The following is a 12597-nucleotide window of genomic DNA, read 5'->3' on the forward strand; positions in this document are numbered from 1 at the left end:
TTAGAAGTGGGATAGTCAAAGAATTTTTCATGGTAGGTAGAAATAGAGGATAAGTGCACAGCACAGCTATAATTAGTCAGAGAATGGCAGGATACCCGAAGCCAGAGTGTCGAGAATTCAGATTATTCAAGTTTAGGAACACGAGAGCAAAGCGTGTTGTTGCGTGCGTATGCAGAACCACCAGTTTGGCTTTTAAGTGAGTATAGAGAAAGTAGAAGGATACAGAGGAGGGTTTGCTATCAGTTGCCTCAAACAACTAAATCTCAGTGAGAAAAAGTAAGGGTTCGAGAAAAGGAGGTGATGTTGAACAGAGGGAAAATTAAAGGAAAGGCCACGAATGTTTGAGAAGTGAATACACAGAGTCAGACAGTGATTCCATGCATCCCTCTTGGTTGTCACCAAGAGTCGCGTTTTTTACTTTTCATACACTTAGTCATCTAGCAGTACAGGCAGTGTCGCAGCGAGTACAGCGAGAAATGATGTGGCACTCTCTCACATTTGCTTGGGAATGGATGAAACATTTCAACTAATGAAACCCCAAAAATAATTATAATAATAATAAAAAAAAGCCATGTTTTGACAGTGAACCAACCTATGTCTAATCAACTTAGGTCTAACCTAACTTTAACCTACCATAATACCTTGTTTGGTTTTGGGGGATGACGAAAGTGCGGCGATGCCGAGACTTTTGCCGAGGCATTCAATTCGACGTTGCTAATATGACTGGATGAGCAATTGTACTCCCAAACAAAAACAAAAAATGCCACTAGGATAGGGCAGGATGGCAGGGGCATTTATGGTCACTCCATGGGGACCTAGAGACTGGACGTTGACACCATATATATACTGATGATTTTGAGACAGGACAACCCTCTACTGCCTGACGCTATATCTTGTGAGGGGCGACGTGGATAAAAGAACCCCTAAGTATTGCTGCTCATCTAATATACTATAGCAGTAGCCGTGTGTGTGTGTGTGTGTGTATTTTGGGCAGCCGAAACTGCACATTCAAATCGCACCAACATTGGCACAGAAATCGCATAAAGTTCGCTTACAGTATGTGAAAAAACTTGGTCCCATCACGATTGAAAAACTTTTGCTATATTTAATGAACGATCACATTTTAACCAAAAAATGCCACTCCTGGCGCCCGGCATAGGATCTCCGTAGAAGTTTTTGCCCACAGGTACAACTAAAGTATTTCGGACTTGCTTTCGGACAGCTTGGGTTCCATTCCCGAAGCTGCAAATAACACGATCAGTTGGTTAGCTGCAAAAAATCTAAGTGACAACGTTACACTAGAATAGCACATAAACGCGAGAGCCCTCCGTAGGGGCAAGTGCGAGGGGCCCGAAGGGCCCACGAGCACTTGTCGTTCCCTATAAAATTCAACATCTTCACGAGAATACTAAAAAAAAAAAAAAAAAAAAAAAAATCTAGCTCTCAATGTCTTTACCTCTGCTGACCTACTTCTAACTAGCTTTCATTTCTTCCAGGTACTTTGGAGAAACACTAGACACCTATCAGTTCGTGTGGGTGGGTCTGGAGCAGGGAGATAACACAGGTGGGTGAGGGAGAAGAGTGTGTAATGAGAGGGAGAAGGGAAGGGATACAGGGAGGGGTATGGGGAAATGATTTTATATATATATATATATATATATATATATATATATATATATATATACTGCAAACTCTATTCATGCTCGTCAGCGGAGTAGTGCAGGTTCGGCCTTATAGTTCACTAACATCTAGGTCTTAGTATCAGTTTGAATTCCGTTCACTTTTTCTCCAGTCAGTATACCGTCTAGCTCTGTTCCTCACAGAACCCCAAATCACTCCCTCAACTGAAATATCCCCATTTTGTTTTCTGGTTACCATCTCCTCACAAACTATATATATATATATATATATATATATATATATATATATATATATATATATATATATATATATATATATATATATATATATATATATATATATATATATATATATATATATATATATATATATATATATATATATATATATATATATATATATATAGTATGTATATATATATATATATATATATATATATATATATATATATATATATATATATATATATATATATATATATATATATATATATATATATATATATATATATATATATATATATATATATATATATATATATATAATATATATATATATATATATATATATATATTATATATATATATATATATATATATATATATATATATATATATATATATATATATATATATATATATATATATATATATATATATATATATATATATATATATATATATATATATATATATATATATATATATATATATATATATATATATATATATATATATATATATATATATATATTATATATATATATATATATATATATATATATATATATATATATATATATATATATATATATATATATATATATATATATATATATATATATATATATATATATATATATATATATATATATATATATATATATATATATATATATATATATAATATATATATATATATATATATATATATATATATATATATATATATATATTATATATATATATATATATATATATATATATATATATTATATATATATATATATATATATATATATATATATATATATATATATATATATATATATATATATATATATATATATATATATATATATATAGTATATATTCATTGCCAGACGCCATGTATCCCAAACGGGGTGGTCAAGGGCTTAGAGTTAATTGTTTTACAGGGAGGGGCACTAATCCTCCACCAACCCCACTTGACACATAGGGAGAACGTTATGCCAACAGCATCTGGTGTTCCCAGGCGGTCACCCAACCAAGTACCAACGTTGCTTAACTTCGCTGATCGGACGCGAAGCAGTGTACTCAACGTGGTATGGCCGTTTATATATATATATATATATATATATATATATATATATATATATATACTGTATATCAGTATTTTTTTCCCTCAAGTAATGATTGCGACAACGTCCAGTATATCTGTATTATTCAGTTCTACTAGTTTTCTCTGTCAAACCAGAAGTACTTATTTTCCCATTATCCTTTGTTACTAATCTCAACAGTCATACTTCACATCATTCACTCTTTCCACCACAATATCTCTTCCAAATTTACCTTCTCACCCGACTTTAGATGTTCAGTTCCTTCACCAGGATTACCCGATTGTTGTGTTAGTCTTTTCACCATCTTACAAACCACCGCACAGTTTATTTAGGCTTAGTAGAAACTTTTTAAACTGGGAGGGTTAGGCAAGGCCTTCTTTAACACCTTCTCGGGAGTGAGTTTCTCTTAATCTGAAGTACATCTAACGATGGCATTAAAGAACTTCATTATTATTATTATTATCATTATTAAAGAACGGAAGTTCTTTAATAATGATAATAATAATAATAATGAAAATAATAATAATGAAAACAACAACAATAATAATAATAATAATAATGATAATAGTAATAATAATAATAATAATAATAATAATAATAATAATTTACCATCACCGTCATCATCATCATAACCATCATCATTATCATCATCGTTATCATCAACATTACTTGTGGTGGTTATAGTAGTAGTAGTAGTAGTAACAGTAGTAGTAGTAGCAGCAGTATTTAAAATTATCATCTGTGGGAGTGGGATGTTTTCCTTGTCAATTACACGCCTTCATTGATCCCTAACTTTCCACCAAGCCTTTCACCTGACCCCACATGACTCCGCCCCGGCAGGTCACGCGTGGAGCGACGGGAGCCCCCTCGACTACGTGAACTGGTGGCCGGGTCAGCCAGAGGGTCAGGGGGGCAGGTACAGGTGTGGTGCGGTACTCAGGCTGTCCATGCACCTCGTTGACTCACCCTGCCACGTACACCTCCCATACATCTGCAAGGTGAACCAAGGTAGGAGGGTAAGGGACATGTGGTTGTGTGGTGTGTTATGTATGATGAACTGTGGGTTTTTTTACGTTGGGCGTAGGTGTGTATGTAGGAGGGGTGAGTGGGTGTTTGTGCGTGTGCGTATGGGTGTACGTGTGTGCGTGCGCGCGCTTCAATCAGGGCTTGAAAGAGATCCAGAAACAGACGTATACAAGCATAAATTTGGAGATTATTAAGTAGAGTGTCTAGGGTGACCCAGAACAGAGACTGGAAAGCACAGAACTGAAAAACTGTCAGTCATAATGTCCACTAAATGGCCTTTGTTTACTAATACTCCTGTGTCCTTTCTTTTATCTCTCCCTCCGTTTGTATTAGTGGAAATGAGAGTTGGGTGATGATAAACAGATCATAACATTATCCTGATCCTGGTCCTCATTCCCACCAAAGATGGACCGAGGTGGGATCCAGAAATAAGGAAAATGAAGTACAAAGTGAAAGAACTATCAGTAGTAGGTGATAAATACTTTTAGAATATATGACTTCTGTGTGACGAGAACGCTATGACCTATATTACCCCTCTCAATGTGCAGTCTAGTCGTCGGTATTTATTGGTTAAAGTTGGTAAGAAGAAATTGGCTGTTATTATCGCCATGGAAAACCAATGAAAGTAATAAAAATTAATATGAGTTATGTAATATGTTAAATTCTCTGTAGCTGCAAAGGAAGGAGGTACTGCTCTATAGTGAAACACTTACAATATCGGAGGGAAGCATTTCAAGAGGAAAGGTAGTTGAAACTACACTAAAAGCCCATTAATCCGGATTAACTGGGGTGAAAGCCAGTCTGTGTTAATGGATTGTCTTGATAAACCGGTTTCCAGAGGAAGGGAAACAAATAACTACCATGGCAACGGTGGGCCTTGTGAGCAAAGACTTGGATAGTGCAAAGTACAGTGCTGTCCGTTGCTTCTTTCCTTTTCCTATTGTCCTACTGTAATACATAACAAATACCATGAAAGGTTTCTTTGTTATTAGATATACAATGCTGACAGTGGAGAAATTATTAAAGCATCAGTCATGCACACACGATAAATGTGAAATAGTGCTAGAGCCAGCTGCTGGCATGCTTCATCTCAAGATTTGTTGTGTGTATACTGTATCACTGCTGTTTTGATAATTTCTTCACCCTATGTACTGTAAATTCAGTAAGAATAATGGCATTTTGTTATATATGTCGTGCATTACAGAAATGCCATACGCAGAGGAGATAAAGTGTACAGGACCATATTATAGACTGTCCCAACGATTGTTTACAAGCACACGGGTATACTTCCATGGCTGCTTGTGTATGTCTCGTGACTTATGAATGCCAGTTTTATGCATGAATGCTAATAATCATTATACACTCTCAGGCTGTTGACTTGTGATTTCAGAGAATTATTTACAGATGCAAGCACGTGGCCAAGCAGGACCGCATGAAGATCACTATTTCCCCTCAGTATTATTAACTCCCTATTTCACATGTTTTCTCCTGTTACTTTTACCTTCGTTATGAGACTAGTTGTTCATTCAGATAGCACGTCGCGTCTCTGTGCATGTTAGTTATGTTTCGCCTGTTCTTTTTTCCAGAAGTCTAATTTGTCGAATCATTGGAAGAAAATAATACATCTATCAGCCAAAGCCGTATTGCCCAATTAGGCTGCAACAGTAAATACTAGCCATTCTTTGGATTCGAATTCTTTTTAACCGCGTCCGGTTGAATCGCGTGAACTTACTGAACATCGTATGTAATATAATACTTATCACCACCCAATTGAAAAAATTGTTTTCTAGAGTACAAGAAAGCATTTGGTTTGTCGTAAAATGTTGCGTCACATGCAGGTAGCAATAGGGCTACATAGAGTGAGTGGATGGTGGATACCGTCACGTACATGATACAGAATAGAGGAAAATAGAGAATATATATATATATATATATATATATATATATATATATATATATATATATATATATATATATATATATATATATATATATATATATATATATATATATATATATATATATATATACATATATATATATATATATATATATATATATATATATATATATATATATATATATATATATATATATGTATATATATATATATATATATATATATATATATATATATATATATATATATATATATATATATATATATATATATATATATATATATATATATATATATATATATATATATATATATATATATATATAAACATCAGCTGCCCTGACTCTCTTTGAAACTTCTTGCTTTCTTTGCTGTTCTTCTGGCAAGAGAAATCAAAGTAAAGGAAAGACATCCCTACAACATCTTTTTGTTTATTCACAACGTGCATACATCTTTATATCAACTTTACAGCAACTCCCATTCTGTCCCCCTCCTCCATTCCTTCCCTTCTCGTTCTTCTATTTCGAAAATCTTTCCTCTTTCACGCCTTATTCTTTTCTGTCCTTCTCCTCCCATTCTCTACTCTCTCTCTCTCTCTCTCTCTCTCTCTCTCTCTCTCTCTCTCTCTCTCTCTCCCCCCTTTCCTATTCTCTTCTCTCACCCCTTCTTCTTCTTTGCCCACTCCCGCTCCCTCTTATTTCCCCTCTCCCCCTATCTCTACTTTCCCTCTCTTCCCCCATTCTTCCATAAACCCTCACTTCACTTTCTTCTCTCCCTTCATTCTCTCCCTCTCTCTTTTTCCATCTTCTTTTCCTCATTCTCTGTCTCTCCATCCTTATTGCCTTCTCCCTTCCCTCTTCCTCTTCTTCATCCCCTCATTTTTTTTTTTTTGATCCCCGTCCCTCCTCTTTCATAATTTTCCTTCATCTCTCTTTATTCCTCTTCCTTGTCCTCCTTTTTCCCTACATTCCTTCCTCCCTTCCTCCCTCCCATTCATCTATACATGTCGCTTCTTCCCTTTCCTTCCCACTTCCTCCCTTCCTCTCATCGTATTTACCTCTCCCTGCCCTATCCTGTTATCCTTCTCTCTCTGCATTACCCATCTGCTGCCATTCAAACCCTTTCCGCACCTCCTCTCCTTCCTAACTTATCTCTTCAGCCTACCACATTCCTCCTCCTTTCCACCTTTCTTCTAACTCTCACCATCCTTCTCTTGCGCTTCCCACCTTTCCTGTCGCATCCATCCCATCCTTCATCTCTTACCTTCCCCACTCTCCTCTCATCCTTCCTTCCTCCTATTTCCTTTCTTATTTTTTCCACCTTTTCCTTTCCACCCTTCCTCTTTCACCCTACCCACTCTCCTCCTCTCATCCTCACTTCCTCTCTTACTCTTTCCTCCGCCCCTTTCTCACCCATCCAACCTTTCCCCCTCTCATCCGTCCATCCTCACCCTTCCCTCTCTCAATTCTAATTCCACCCACAGGCAAAGTAAAATCTACTCCTCCCGTCCCCACCGAGACCCCTGACGTGTATTGTGGCGATGGGTGGCTGGAGTACAATGACCACTGCTACCTGGTTCTGTCCGCCGCCCGCACCGCCCACCCGCCCACCACCTGGCACGCCGCGATGCTCAGGTGTCGTGGAGAGGAGGGTGACCTGGCATCCATACACTCTAGTCAGGAAAACGCCTGGCTTGAATCTAAGGTTGGTCTTTAAGTGCGGGTGCTTGTCCGTGTCCGTGTGTGTGTGTTTGTGTTTACGAGTTTGTGTGAGTGTGGAAGGGGGGGGGGGGCTGTGTTATCTTATTATGGGAGAAGTATTCCCCATTTTTCTTATTTCCGTTCCAATTTGTTTACACCAGATCTTCGGGCTCTCAGACGAGGTGCTGTGGCTGGGCGGGCTGGGTATGCAAGGCTCGGGGTTCATCTGGTCCGACAACACTACCTTTGACTTCAACTTCTGGGCCACAGGAGAGCCCGACAATTTCCTTGGTAGGTCATGTTACACATCGGCGTCTGTCTGTTTGCCTTGTTCCAGATATTGTTCTTTTCGTGTTTTTACTCGTATGAGCCATGAACTCTCATACTTAAAATAAAGAGACAACGACTGAGATCAAAAGCATGACGAAGTATTGTTAGTCTCAGCTGCGCTTTTTGTGTATTTTTGTTCCAGTCCGCCTGCTAAGAGTGGCGACTGTGTGGATGGTTACAAAACTTATAGCCAATACGTCACTGGGTAACACTACTACTTCCCAGGGACAGTGGTAGCCGACCACCTACTACTTCAGACAAAATTTCGCGTTTTAGTCATGAGTCGATCCCTCTGCTGAATCTCCAATTGTGTGTGTGTGTGTGTGTGTGTGTGTGTGTGTGTGTGTGTGTGTGCAATCATCTGTTTCTTGAACCTGCCTTCCTCATTTACTCATTTATTAGCCAGTAACAGTTTTGATATATGTGTGCCAGTACAAATATCCGTTTCTGAGCGTGATAACTGCACATCTACTTTTTTTTATACAAGGCCTTAATAACTACGAATTTATCGTAAGGTATCATACTATCGTAATTTTTGGTGCACAGCAACCTACTATTTTTTTATGATATTAAAGCTGTACTGTACTTTTTCACACATTATTTGCTATCAACTTTTTTACACTACGAAGTCTGTGTTTGTATACTTGCCCTCACTGAATCCAAGTGCAACTGTGTCCCCAAGCCCAGGAGGACTGCGTTGGTATATACAGCCACCAGGGGGGCCGTTGGACTGACCTGGGGTGCGACACTATGGCTGGGTGTGTGTGTAAGAAGCCCCGCAACGCCACCTCACAGCCCAGCACCACATCACCGTCCTTGCCACCCTCCCTCATCTCACGGTGTCCTGAAGGATGGTTGCCTTATGGTGGGTCACATTTGTATTCATTTTGTCGGTCTTTCTTTTAATTTTGCATTGTTCTTCTGTTATCGTCGTTTTTTGTTGTTAGAAGCTTATGGCCTCTGCGTTTCATGGTGTTGTCCTGTCTCTTCAGTACGGTAGGTCTCTCCAGGCGGCAACAGGTATAGAAAAAAAATTGTCATTGTGCTGTTCCCAGGAATGGCTTGCATCTTAACCTGTATTATATCTGTTACCGAAGTGATAAGAGGGTGTGTATGCAGCATGGTATGTTTGTAATTTGTTCACCTGCAGGTCACCTAGATAGCTATCATCATCATCATTATTATCTCGGTAGCATAAATGAGGTGGATATGATCAAGGTACACACACACACACACACACACACACACACACACACACACACACACACACACACACACACACATTATCATTTGGCTACTGTAGTGTCGTAAGAATTCAAATATTCCTCAACACCCGTCTGCTTGGAAAGGTGGGACACGGCCTCACAATTCTTCCCCTGCTCCTGCCACGCATTTACCAACACACACTTTAGCTTACCTTGCCCAGGAACCATCTTTGTAAAAATAGGAACACTAATGGGTAACGTGGCAGGTTTGCTTAATTAGCTATGATTTTGGGTGGCTGATGTTTCATGTGAATACGCATATTTTTGTTCAGAATATGCATAGTCGCTGTCCTTTGACGGTGCCAACTTATGTCCATTCTACTGCTATTATCATTATATTGAATTTGTTATACGGTTTGACTAATCAGTGATTTTTTCAGTCGAAGTCAACGCTCGAGGGGTATATTAAATTGTAAACATGATTACTGTCTCTGTCTCACGCTTTTGCATTTATTGCCACCACATTAACTCATATATCCCATGACTCAGTGTATACGTTTCCTTGAAATATAGGATTTCCCAAGGGTATGTGATCTGACCATATTCTCTTCTATAATGTTCCACTCTCAAAATGTAAGTATTCATTAATCTCGTTTATGTTAGAGAATGTTTTTCTATCATATTACCTGGGTAAATTATTACTCTAAAATCCGGTATTCACATCTGATAGTGTCGTTCCCCAACCCCTCCGACTATTCTACCATTTTCCAGCGCTGGCACGTTCGTCTCCAATATATTCCTGTCCTGCAAGTTCTATGTAGTGGTTTTTCATGTCATGCTTTTACAGCGTCCCACTGCCTGCACCCATAGTAGTCCTTGCCCACACCCACTGCCCACACCCCAGTATCTGTACCCTCCATCCACAGTAATCCTCGCCCTCACTCACAATAAACATCGACCTTACCCACAGTAATTCCCACCCTCACCGACTACAACCTTCACCCTTACCCACAATAATCCCCAAACTTACCCACAGTATTCCTCGTCTTCACCCACTACATCCCTTACCCTCACCCACGCTAATGTTCGGCCTCACAGTAATCTTCGCCAACACCCACAGTAATCTGCGCCTTCACTCACAATAATCCGCACCCTCACCCGTAATAATCATCACCCTCACCCACAGTAATCCTCACCCTCACTCAATGCATCCCTCACCTTCACCCATATTAATCACCGTCCTCATCCAACAAATCCCCCACCCTCACCCACAGTATTCCTTGCTCCCATTCTCTGCATCCCACGCCCTCACCGGCTATAATCCTCACCCTCACCCAGTGCCTGCACCCACAGGAACCCGTGCATTCGGACACAATACCTTGGATACTTTATGTTCACTACACAGTTTTGGCAGTATCTTCACGATACTGGTCAGGCTTGGCGACACGCGAAAGCTCGTGCTGTACATATATATGTCGTTTGTTAGCAAATATTATCAAATGTATATTAGCTTTGCGAAGTTTAATATATATATATATATATATATATATATATATATATATATATATATATATATATATATATATATATATATATATGTATATATAGATACATACATACATACATAGATGGATAGATACATACATACATATATATATATACAGTATATATATATATATATATATATATATATATATATATATATATATATATATATATATATATATATATATATATATATATTAAACTTCATAAAGCTAATATACATTTGATATATATATATATATATATATATATATATATATATATATATATATATATATATATATATATATATATATTAAACTTCGCAAAGCTAATATACATTTGACAATAAATATATATATATATATATATATATATATATATATATATATATATATATATATATATATATATATATATATGTATGTATACTTACACACACATCCATAAATATACATATACATATTTATTTATATGTACACACACACACACTTATACTAATACACACCATTTACAAATATAGGGTAACTTTCTAACCGTACTCTCTCATGAACTACTTGATCGTTTTTTTTTTTTCCTTCGGTGGAATCCGCATTTCAGAATACGGATATTAAGCTGCATATTACATTATGGATAACACAAGCATGAAAGATCCAAAGCAAATGCCTCGCTGATGTATATTTAGATTACCCTATATCCCCCTTTACTCGTACAACTTCGCTCCTCAAACAAAATAACATAGGGACAAGAGAGGTAAGGTAAATCATTAACCAGTTTGTCCATCCGTCTCTTTGCAATTTTCCGCGCTGCTTTGTTGAGTGACAGCGGACACTATTGTTTTATACACCCATTTACCCTACAGGCCGCTTGCCATGGAAACAACTCTTTTTGCTCCGTGTGTTTTTTTTAGTAGCACGCAGTTTATTTTCACCCTCGATTCAGGTAACCCCACAAGTGTCTCATGTGTTTTTGTAACAATTTTCTCACGTATGGGTGTTCTCTGTGTTTGTTCCGTGTTTTTTGTGTATTTTTATAGCGCTAAATTGAAAAAATAATTGAATTTGTCCGCTATGTCCAATTGTTATTGGTTTCAATGTATTTAGGCCGTCAGCGATAAGGAAAAAATATATTTTTCTTCTTCGTTTTTTTTTTTCATCAGATGTCTAACTTTGAATTCTGATAGCTTATTAAAGCATGGAGGTGCTTATCATTCTGCCACAGATCATGTAACCGTACGTTCTTTACATTATTTCGTTTAAGAAATTGCAATATATATATATATATATATATATATATATATATATATATATATATATATATATATATATACACTGATTATATATACTAGTATATAAACTGGTAGTGGTATACCATCACTGGTATAACCGATAACTAGTATCTAAGCCTACATTCGATATCTAAGTTTACGGATCACATTTCTGAAATGAAAGTCTCCCAACCTCCCACAGGCACCAAATGTGTGGCTGTGTCCAAGGAGAGAAGGAGCTTCCAGGAGGCAAGACAGGCGTGCTCAGAGCTCTCATCCCTCCTCACCGTCCGCTCACGCCAGGACCAGGGTAAAGGATGCGTGGGGGGTTTAGGAGGAGAGGTGCTGGGTTGGGATGGGATATAGGTGACGGAGTATCCAAATGAGGTTGGAAGGTTGATGTAATTACGTGCTGAGCGATATGGTAGTGAAGATTAGAAGTCAGATGGAATAAAGTATTAGGTGACAGAGAAGAGAAGAGAAAGAAGTTAAGCGGAACAGTGTGGTAAGTAAAAAAGTTAAGAGTAAAGGTTAGAAGTTAGATGGAATAGCTTACCAGGAGAAACAGTAGAAATGAAGCCTGGATGCTAGGTAGAATAAAGCACCAGTGGACAGATTAATACGGTAGAATTTAAAAGGAAGATGGAATAATGAACTGGGTAAGAAACATAGTGAGGTGAATACTT

General features: G+C 37.2%; 1 protein-coding gene across 1 annotated transcript in view; it reads left to right on the forward strand.

The window, feature by feature from the left end:
- Nucleotides 1-12277, forward strand: part of LOC145390236 (macrophage mannose receptor 1-like) — a 40526-nt gene extending 28249 nt beyond the window's left edge. The window contains exons 11-16 of the mRNA XM_080265231.1: nt 1497-1564; nt 3800-3967; nt 7369-7589; nt 7747-7876; nt 8598-8780; nt 12114-12277. Of these exons, the coding sequence (XP_080121357.1) occupies nt 1497-1564; nt 3800-3967; nt 7369-7589; nt 7747-7876; nt 8598-8780; nt 12114-12277 (934 nt within the window). The remainder of the gene's footprint in view (nt 1-1496; nt 1565-3799; nt 3968-7368; nt 7590-7746; nt 7877-8597; nt 8781-12113) is intronic.
- The last annotated feature ends 320 nt before the right edge of the window (nt 12278-12597 follow it).

Source organism: Coenobita brevimanus, chromosome 14 (genome assembly GCF_032717465.1).
Source record: "Coenobita brevimanus isolate Jiangsu-jjx chromosome 14, ASM3271746v2, whole genome shotgun sequence".
Taxonomy (NCBI): domain Eukaryota; kingdom Metazoa; phylum Arthropoda; class Malacostraca; order Decapoda; family Coenobitidae; genus Coenobita; species Coenobita brevimanus.